The sequence below is a fragment of the Nerophis ophidion genome, linkage group LG08, assembly GCF_033978795.1.
Source record: "Nerophis ophidion isolate RoL-2023_Sa linkage group LG08, RoL_Noph_v1.0, whole genome shotgun sequence".
NCBI classification, from domain to species: domain Eukaryota; kingdom Metazoa; phylum Chordata; class Actinopteri; order Syngnathiformes; family Syngnathidae; genus Nerophis; species Nerophis ophidion.
The window spans coordinates 78,233,347-78,243,346 of NC_084618.1; the positions used below are offsets into that span (position 1 = coordinate 78,233,347).

Here is a 10,000-nt window from a genome sequence, read left to right on the forward strand (position 1 = left end):
AACAGTTTAAGAAAAAGATTTCTCAAAGAGATCCATCCATTTTCTACCGCTTATTCCCTTCAGGGTTGCGGGGGGCGCTGGAGCCTATCTCAGCTACAATCGGGCGGAAGGCGGGGTACACCCTGGACAAGTCGCCACCTCATCGCAGAGCAATATATTGCAAGGAATTTAGGGATTTCACCATCGACGGTCAGTAATATCCTCAAAAGGTCCACAGAATCTGGAGAAATCACTGCACGTAAGCGATGATATTACAAACTTTCGATCCCTCAGGCGGTACTGCATCAAAAAGCGACATCTGTGTGTAAAGGATATCACCACATAGGCTCAGGAACACTTCAGAAAACCACTGCCAGTAACTACAGTTCGTCCCCACATGTGCAAGTGCAAGTTAAAGCTCTACTATGCAAAGCGAAAATCATTTCTCAACAACACCCAGAAACCCTACTGGCTTCGCTGGGCCTAAGCTCATCTAAGATGGACTGATGCAAAGTGGAAAAGTGTTCTGTGGTCTGACGAGTCCACATTTCAAATTGTTTTTGGAAACTGTGGATGTCATGTCCTCCAGACCAAATAGGAAAAGAAACATCCGGCTTGTTATAGGCGCAAAGTTCAAAAGCCGGTGGTAAAAATGCCCCATTGCCAAATTTTTTGCAATGTGTTGCTGCCATTAAATCCTAAGTTAATGATTTGCAAATTATTGAGTTCTGTTTTTATTTATGATTTACACAACGTGCCAACTTCACTGGTTTTGGGTTTTGTAGAAAGTATTTGTAGAATGTGGCGCAGGCCGTTAAAACATTAGGTGCTGGGTGCAAATGCCCTTTAGACACCACAGTTATAAAAGCAATGTTATTTGCATCAATCTGCCATTGTTAAAGTATTATATGATACATTTTTAAACACACTAATTCACATTTTTAATATGTATTTTATTGCTGTATAATATTACATTTTGGCAACCCTCTTGTTGATTTTTAGTGGACGTCCAAGACCCAAAAAAGAATGTTGCTGCCCCCTATTGGATAGAATGACTTAAAGCACAAACTCCAGTGTGGAAGCCATCCATCCATCCATTTTCTACCGTTATTCCCTTTGGGGTTGTGGAGGGCGCTGGAGCCTATCTCAGCTACACCCTGGACATGTCGCCACTACATCGCAGGGCGAGATATTGCAAGGAATTTAGGGATTTCACCATCGACTGTCCGTAATATCATCAAAAGGTCCACAGAATCTGGAGAAATCACTGCACGTAAGCGATGATATTACGGACTTTCGATCCCTCAGGCGGTACTGCATCAAAAAGCAACATCGGTGTGTAAAGGATATCCCCACATGGGCTCAGGAACACTTCAGAAAACCACTGTCAGTAACTGTTGTTCGTCCCCACATGTGCAAGTTCAAGTTAAAACTCTACTATGCAAAGCGAAAATCATTTCTCAACAACACCCAGAAACCCTACTGGCTTCGCCGGGCCTGAGCTCATCTAAGATAGACTGATGCAAAGTGGAAAAGTGTTCTGTGGTCTGACGAGTCCACATTTCAAATTGTTTTTGGAAACTGTAGACGTCGTGTCCTCCGGATCAAAGAGGAAAAGAACCAAAGTTCAAAAGCCAGTGGTAAAAATGCCCCTGTGCGAAATTTTTTGCAATGTGTTGCTGCCATTAAATTCTAAGTTATTGATTTACAAATTATTTTATTCTGTTTTTATTTACGATTTTCACAACGTGCCAACTTTACTGGTTTTGGGTTTTGTAAAAAGTATTTGTAGAATGTGCCGCAGGCCGTTAAAAAAATAGCTGCGGGGTGCAAATGCACTTTAGACACCACTGTTATGAAAGCAATATTATTTGCATCAATCTGCCATTGTTAAAGTATTATATGATACGTTTTTAAACACACTAATTCACATTTTTAATATGTTTTTATTGCTGTATAATATTACATTTTGGCAACCCTCTGTTGATTTTTAGTGGATGTCCAAGACCCAAAAAAGAATGTTGCTGCCCCCTATTGGATAGAATGACTTAAAGCACAAACTCCAGTGTGGAAGCCATCCATCCATCCATTTTCTACCGTTATTTCCTTTGGGCTTGCGGGGGGCGCTGGAGCCTATCTCAGCTACAATCGGGTGGAAGTCGGGGTACATCCTGGACAACTCGCCACTACATCGCAGGGCGAGATTTTGCAAGGAATTTAGGGATTTCACCATCGAATGTCCGTAGTATCATCAAAAGGTTCACAGAATCTGGAGAAATCACTGCACGTAAGCGATGATATTACGGACTTTCAATCCCTCAGGCGGTACTGCATCAAAAAGCAACATTGGTGTGTAAAGGATATCACCACATGTGCTCAGGAACACTTCAGAAAACCATTGTCAGTAACTACAGTTTGTCGCCACATGTGCAAGTGCAAGTTAAAACTCTACTATGCAAAGCGAAAGCCATTTATCAACAACACCCAGAAACCCTGCCGGCTTCGCTGGGCCTGAGCTCATCTAAGATGAACTGATGCAAAGTGGAAAAGTGTTCTGTGGTCTGACGAGTCCACATTTCAAATTGTTTTTGGAAACTGTAGACGTCGTGTCCTCAGGATCAAAGAGGAAAAGAACCAAAGTTCAAAAGCCCGTGGTAAAAATGCCCCTGTGCTAAATTTTTTGCAATGTGTTGCTGCCATTAAATTCTAAGTTATTGATTTTCAAATTATTTTATTATGTTTTTATCTACGATTTACACAACGTGCCAACTTTACTGGTTTTGGGTTTTGCAAAAAGTATTTGTAGAATGTGCCGCAGGCCGTTAAAACATTAGCTGCGGGGTGCAAATGCCCTTTAGACACCACAGTTATGAAAGCAATATTATTTGCATCAATCTGCCATTGTTAAAGTATTATATGATACATTTTTGAACGCACTAATTCACATTTTTTATATGTTTTTATTGCTGTATAATATTACATTTTGGCAACCCTCTGTTGATTTTTTGTGGATGTCCAAGATCAAAAAAAGAATGTTGCTGCCCCCTATTGGATAGAATGACTTAAAGCACAAACTCCAGTGTGGAAGCCATCCATCTATCCATTTTCTAGAGTTATTCCCTTTGGGATTGCAGGGGGCGCTGGAGCCTATCTCAGCTACAATCGGGCGGAAGTCGGGGTACACCCTGGACAAGTCGCCACTACATCGCAGGGTGAGATATAGCAAGGAATTTAGGGATTTCACCATCGACTGTCCGTAATATCATCAAAAGGTCCACAGAATCTGGAGAAATCACTGCACGTAAGCGATGATATTACGGACTTTCGATCCCTCAGGCGGTACTGCATCAAAAAGCAACATCGGTGTGGGCTCAGGAACACTTCAGAAAACCACTGTCAGTAACTACAGTTTGTCCCCACATGTGCAAGTGCAAGTTAAAACTCTACTATGCAAAGCGAAAGCCATTTCTCAACAACACCCAGAATCCCTGCCGGCTTCGCTGGGCCTGAGCTCATCTAAGATAAACTGATGCAAAGTGGAAAAGTGTTCTGTGGTCTGAGGAGTCCACATTTCAAATTGTTTTTGGAAACAGTGGATGTCGTGTCCTCCAGACCAAATAGGAAAAGAACCATCCGGCTTGTTATAGGCGCAAAGTTCAAAAGCCGGTGGTAAAAATGCCCCATTGCCAAATTTTTTGCAATGTGTTGCTGCCATTAAATTCTAAGTTAATGATTTGCAAATTATTGTATTGTTTTTATTTATGATTTACACAACGTGCCAACTTCACTGGTTTTGGGTTTTGCAAAAAGTATTTGTAGAATGTGCCGCAGGCCGGTAAAAAAATAGCTGCTGGGTGCAAATGCCCTTTAGACACCACTGTTATAAAAGCAATGTTATTTGCATCAATCTGCCATTGTTAAAGTATTATCTGATACATTTGTAAACACACTAATTCACATTTTTAATATGTATTTTATTGCTGTATAATATTACATTTTGGCAACCCTCTGTTGATTTTTAGTGGACGTCCAAGACCAAAAAAAGAATGTTGCTGCCCCCTATTGGATAGAATGACTTAAAGCACAAACTCCAGTGTGGAAACCATCCATCCATCCATTTTCTACCGTTATTCCCTTTGGGGTAGCGGGGGGCGCTGGAGCCTATCTCAGCTACAATCGGGCGGAAGTCGGGGTACACCCTGGACATGTCGCCACTACATCACAGGGCGAGATATTGCAAGGAATTTAGGGATTTCACCATCGACTGTCCGTAATATCATCAAAAGGTCCACAGAATCTGGAGAACTCACTGCACGTACGCGATGATATTACGGACTTTCGATCCCTCAGGCGGTACTGCATCAAAAAGCAACATCGGTGTGTAAAGGATATCACCACATGGGCTCAGGCACACTTCAGAAAACCATTGTCAGTAACTACAGTTTGTCGCCACATGTGCAAGTGCAAGTTAAAACTCTACTATGCAAAGCGAAAGCAAATTCTCAACAACACCCAGAAACCCTGCCGGCTTCGCTGGGCCTGAGCTCATCTAAGATGAACTGATGCAAAGTGGAAAAGTGTTCTGTGGTCTGACGAGTCCACATTTCAAATTGTTTTTGGAAACTGTAGACGTCGTGTCCTCCGGATCAAAGAGGAAAAGAACCAAAGTTCAAAAGCCGGTGGTAAAAATGCCCCTGTGCTAAATTTTTTGCAATGTGTTGCTGCCATTAAATTCTAAGTTATTGATTTTCAAATTATTTTATTATGTTTTTATCTACGATTTACACAACGTGCCAACTTTACTGGTTTTGGGTTTTGCAAAAAGTATTTGTAGAATGTGCCGCAGGCCGTTAAAACATTAGCTGCGGGGTGCAAATGCACTTTAGACACCCCTGTTATGAAAGCAATATTATTTGCATTAATCTGCCATTGTTAAAGTATTATATGATACATTTTTAAACGCACTAATTCACATTTTTTATATGTTTTTATTGCTGTATAAAATTACATCTTTGCAACCCTCTGTTGATTTTTTGTGGACGTCCAAGATCAAAAAAAGAATGTTGCTGCCCCCTATTGGACAGAATGACTTAAAGCACAAACTCCAGTGTGGAAGCAATCCATCCATCCATTTTCTACCGTTATTCCCTTTGGGGTAGCGGGGGGCGCTGGAGCCTATCTCAGCTACAATCGGGCGGAAGTCGGGGTACACCCTGGACATGTCGCCACTACATCACAGGGCGAGATATTGCAAGAAATTTAGGGATTTCACCATCGACTGTCCGTAATATCATCAAAAGGTCCACAGAATCTGGAGAACTCACTGCACGTAAGCGATGATATTACGGACTTTCGATCCCCTCAGGCGGTACTGCATCAAAAAGCAACATCGGTGTGTAAAGGATATCACCACATGGGCTCAGGCACACTTCAGAAAACCATTGTCAGTAACTACAGTTTGTCGCCACATGTGCAAGTGCAAGTTAAAACTCTACTATGCAAAGCGAAAGCCAATTCTCAACAACACCCAGAATCCCTGCCGGCTTCGCTGGGCCTGAGCTCATCTAAGATGAACTGATGCAAAGTGGAAAAGTGTTCTGACGAGTCCACATTTCAAATTGTTTTTAGAAACAGTGGATATCGTGTCCTCCGGACCAAAGAGGAAAAAAAAACATCCGGCTTGTTATAGGCGCAAAGTTCAAAAGCCGGTGGTAAAAATGCCCCATTGCCAAATTTTTTGCAATGTGTTGCTGCCATTAAATTCTAAGTTAATGATTTGCGAATTATTGTATTGTTTTTATTTATGATTTACACAACGTGCCAACTTCACTGGTTTTGGGTTTTGTAAAAAGTTTTTTGTAGAATGTGCCGCAGGCCGTTAAAACATTAGCTGCTGGGTGCAAATGCCCTTTAGACACCACAGTTATAAAAGCAATATTATTTGCATCAATCTGCCATTGTTAAAGTATTATATGATACATTTGTAAACACACTAATTCACATTTTTAATATGTATTTTATTGCTGTATAATATTACATTTTGGCAACCCTCTGTTGATTTTTAGTGGACGTCCAAGACCCAAAAAAGAATGTTGCTGCCCCCTATTGGATAGAATGACTTAAAGCACAAACTCCAGTGTGGAAACCATCCATCCATCCATTTTCTACCGTTATTCCCTTTGGGGTAGCGGGGGGCGCTGGAGCCTATCTCAGCTACAATCGGGCGGAAGTCGGGGTACACCCTGGCCAAGTCGCCACTACATCACAGGGCGAGATATTGCAAGAAATTTAGGGATTTCACCATCGACTGTCCGTAATATCATCAAAAGGTCCACAGAATCTGGAGAACTCACTGCACGTAAGCGATGATATTACGGACTTTCGATCCCCTCAGGCGGTACTGCATCAAAAAGCAACATCGGTGTGTAAAGGATATCACCACATGGGCTCAGGCACACTTCAGAAAACCATTGTCAGTAACTACAGTTTGTCGCCACATGTGCATGTGCAAGTTAAAACTCTACTATGCAAAGCGAAAGCCAATTCTCAACAACACCCAGAATCCCTGCCGGCTTCGCTGGGCCTGAGCTCATCTAAGATGAACTGATGCAAAGTGGAAAAGTGTTCTGACGAGTCCACATTTCAAATTGTTTTTAGAAACAGTGGATATCGTGTCCTCCGGACCAAAGAGGAAAAAAAAACATCCGGCTTGTTATAGGCGCAAAGTTCAAAAGCCGGTGGTAAAAATGCCCCATTGCCAAATTTTTTGCAATGTGTTGCTGCCATTAAATTCTAAGTTAATGATTTGCGAATTATTGTATTGTTTTTATTTATGATTTACATAACGTGCCAACTTCACTGGTTTTGGGTTTTGTAAAAAGTTTTTTGTAGAATGTGCCGCAGGCCGTTAAAACATTAGCTGCTGGGTGCAAATGCCCTTTAGACACCACAGTTATAAAAGCAATATTATTTGCATCAATCTGCCATTGTTAAAGTATTATATGATACATTTTTAAACACACTAATTCACATTTTTAATATGTATTTTATTGCTGTATAATATTACATTTTGGCAACCCTCTGTTGATTTTTAGTGGATGTCCAAGACCAAAAAAAAGAATGTTGCTGCCCCCTATTGGACAGAATGACTTAAAGCACACAACTCCAGTGTGGCAGCCAATTATGTCCCATTCTCTAAATGCCCCACTTGGAACAGTCTGTGGGCTGTGATACCTCAGGAGAACTGGATGCTTCCTGCAGAGGCGTAGTAGCCTGTGCAGTCGGATGAGTATCTTTGTGAGAGACACACTGTGTTTAGCTCCAACTCTCCAAAATGATGTGCTGCAAATATCTGCGATAAAAAACACAAACATATTCTTCTTAAATGAATATTTTACAGCATACTGGTTGACTTCCTCCAACCTTTAAGATGTTCCTGGCGTCAAAAGCCTCTCGTGCATTCGCGGCTTGTCTTCCCTGCCCGTTGGCCTCATCCCCTGGGAAAAAAAGCCAGCAGGCACAGAATCAAGGTTATATCAGTGGGTGAAACGGAGGACATATTTGATCTGGATCTGGATCAACATGCCGGTAAACATGCGGTGTGCCGAGTCAGCCTTGGACAAGCTTGGGAGAAATGGAATGAGGGAGGTAGGGAGGAAGGGAGGAAACTTGGTCCTGGGCCAACATGAATGAAGGCTTTGTCAGTACTTGGAAAACACGCTCTGGTAAACATCGCCGCGGCTGCCACAAATGTCTCTTTAGGAATTTGTTGTTGAGGATTCACGTGTCTTTTGTCGTCACTACAGCTCGAGATCGCTGGAAAGAACGCCTGAGAGTTGCACAATGTGTTCGTGGTCCGGTGCAACGCTAGAAGCAGGAGCTGATGTAGGGACTGTCAACAGATTGGTTACGTGTTGTTGATTTAGGGCTGGGCTATTCAACTGGCGGGCTAAGAGCCACATCGGTAGGGAATGACACAAGTTTAGTTCAAATCTTGGCAGAAAAACATTTTTGCAGCAAATTCCTAAAACACTTGCGTGTTCCTGTTGTTTAGAGGAATTTGGACCGCTGTGAACACCTCCGCAAATCTTTGCATTGACATTTTAACTTTGCTACACAACTGATTTACACAACTGAGGCGTTCCTCCAGGCACCTCTTTATGTCCTCTCCTTTTTGGCAGTTACAGTTATTGTGATTTATGTAACCAAGGTGCTGCTGTAGCTGGTTTACCTCAGATGCGGTCAGTTGTTATTTGTTCAACCTCTTCAGTGGTTTTCCTGAAGGGTCCATTTTCGATCCTGTCTTTCTCAACAATTGGGCGATTCAACTGGTGGTTCAAAAAAACTGAGAGACTCACATTCTTGCAGCAGATTCTTAAAAACAGCATAACGCTCCAGTAGCTCTGACAAAATAAATAAACCAAAATCAAATGTCTACTCTAGAGAATACTGGTTCTTTGGATTATACAAAGTACAAAACGCAAAACCAGTAAAGTTGGCACCCTGTGGAAATGGTAAATAAAAACAGAATACAATGATATGCAAATAATTTTCAACCTATATTCAAATGAATAGACTGCAAACACAAGATACTTAACGTTTGAAATGGAAACCTTTGTTATTTTTTGCAAATACCACCTCATTTGGAATTTGATGCTTGCAACATGTTTAAAAAAAAGCTGGCACAAGTGGCAGAAAAGACTGAGAAAGTTGAGGAATGCTCATTAAACACTTATTTGGAACATCCCACTGGTGAACAGGCTAATTTGAAATAGGTGAGTGCCATGATTGGGTATAAAAGCAGCGAGGGTCCCCACTTTGTGAACAAACAACATTTCTCAACAAACTATTGCAAGAAATTTAGGGATTTCACCATCTACGGTCTGTAATATCATCAAAATGATCAGATAATCTGGAGAAGCCACTGCACATAACATTGAATGCCCGTGACTTTCGATCCCTCGGGCGGTACTGCATCAAAAACCGACATCAGTGTGTAAAGGATATCACCACATGGGCTAAGGAACATTTCAGAAAACCACTGTCAGTAACTACAGTTCATTGCTACATCTCTAAGTGCAAGTTAAAACTCCACTATGCAAAGCGAAACCCATTTATCAACAACACCCAGAAACGCGGCTGGCTTCATTGGGCCCGAGCTCATAAGTTGAAAGGGATTTGCAGCTAATAAACACTTAATTTTTCTGCACTGAATTTTACTAACATTCTTTTTCAATGAAACTGTCAGCATAATTTGATGTAAAAAAAACTTCAGCTCACAAAATTCAAACAGAAAAAATGTGGTTACATAAAATCAGCGTCAAAAAATATTCGGTAAGAAAGACACAAGTTAACCTCCATACTACAGCCTGGTTATGAGCACCAAACATGTGGAAAATCTATCATCTTCCTCACTTGTGTGCTCCACTTTTGAGAAAGGAGGCAGATCTTGATGGCGTCATGAAGGGAAAAAAACTTCTTCCCTCATGGACATGATATGGCCTCTGACCAGTCCCTGGCTACAGTACAGTAGATGAGTCCACAGGGTTGTGAAACACAGGCTTCATTGCACATCTAATAAAAAAAAACAACTTGTCAACTATCTGTCAGTCAGTCACAGACATGAGAGTTTTTCTTCAGCAAATAGGCTAACCTGGCATGGTCAATGTTGCTTGTCCACACACTATTATATAGTTTTGTCCTTAAAATTAGAGCCTTTTAAAAATGTTCTGCCGGAGTAGAAAGTTTCACAAACTGTGGACGGGTAAATCTTTTGAATGTGTGACATTCCTTAATGTTTTTAAACATTATCTAATATGGTTGTCTAATACGGGAATCTTTGGGCAACAAACATTTTGATCCGATTCCAATTTTTGAGGTGAGAATTCAACACGATTCTTGATTCAAACCTATTCTAGCAATGTATTATTGGGTATGATAATTATAATGAAACTTTTTCAAAACAGGTTGCAGGTAAGAAAAGCTCATTCGAAAATGGTCTGTTTTAAAATCTATTATATGT

General features: G+C 41.1%; 1 protein-coding gene across 4 annotated transcripts in view; it reads right to left on the minus strand.

Annotated features, from left to right (window-relative positions):
* Window positions 1-10,000, minus strand: part of ascc1 (activating signal cointegrator 1 complex subunit 1) — a 52,325-nt gene that overhangs the window by 25,388 nt on the left and 16,937 nt on the right. Inside the window, exons 8-9 of one of the 4 annotated variants that reach the window (XM_061909797.1) lie at window positions 7,402-7,475; window positions 7,213-7,330 (exon numbers count right to left, since the gene is read on the minus strand). In XM_061909797.1, coding sequence (XP_061765781.1) covers window positions 7,214-7,330; window positions 7,402-7,475 — 191 coding nt within the window. In that variant the 3' untranslated portion in view covers window position 7,213. Of the gene's footprint in view, window positions 1-7,004; window positions 7,356-7,401; window positions 7,476-10,000 lie in introns of those variants that run through there. The other 3 variants (XM_061909795.1, XM_061909794.1, XM_061909796.1) reach the window with 3 other exon arrangements.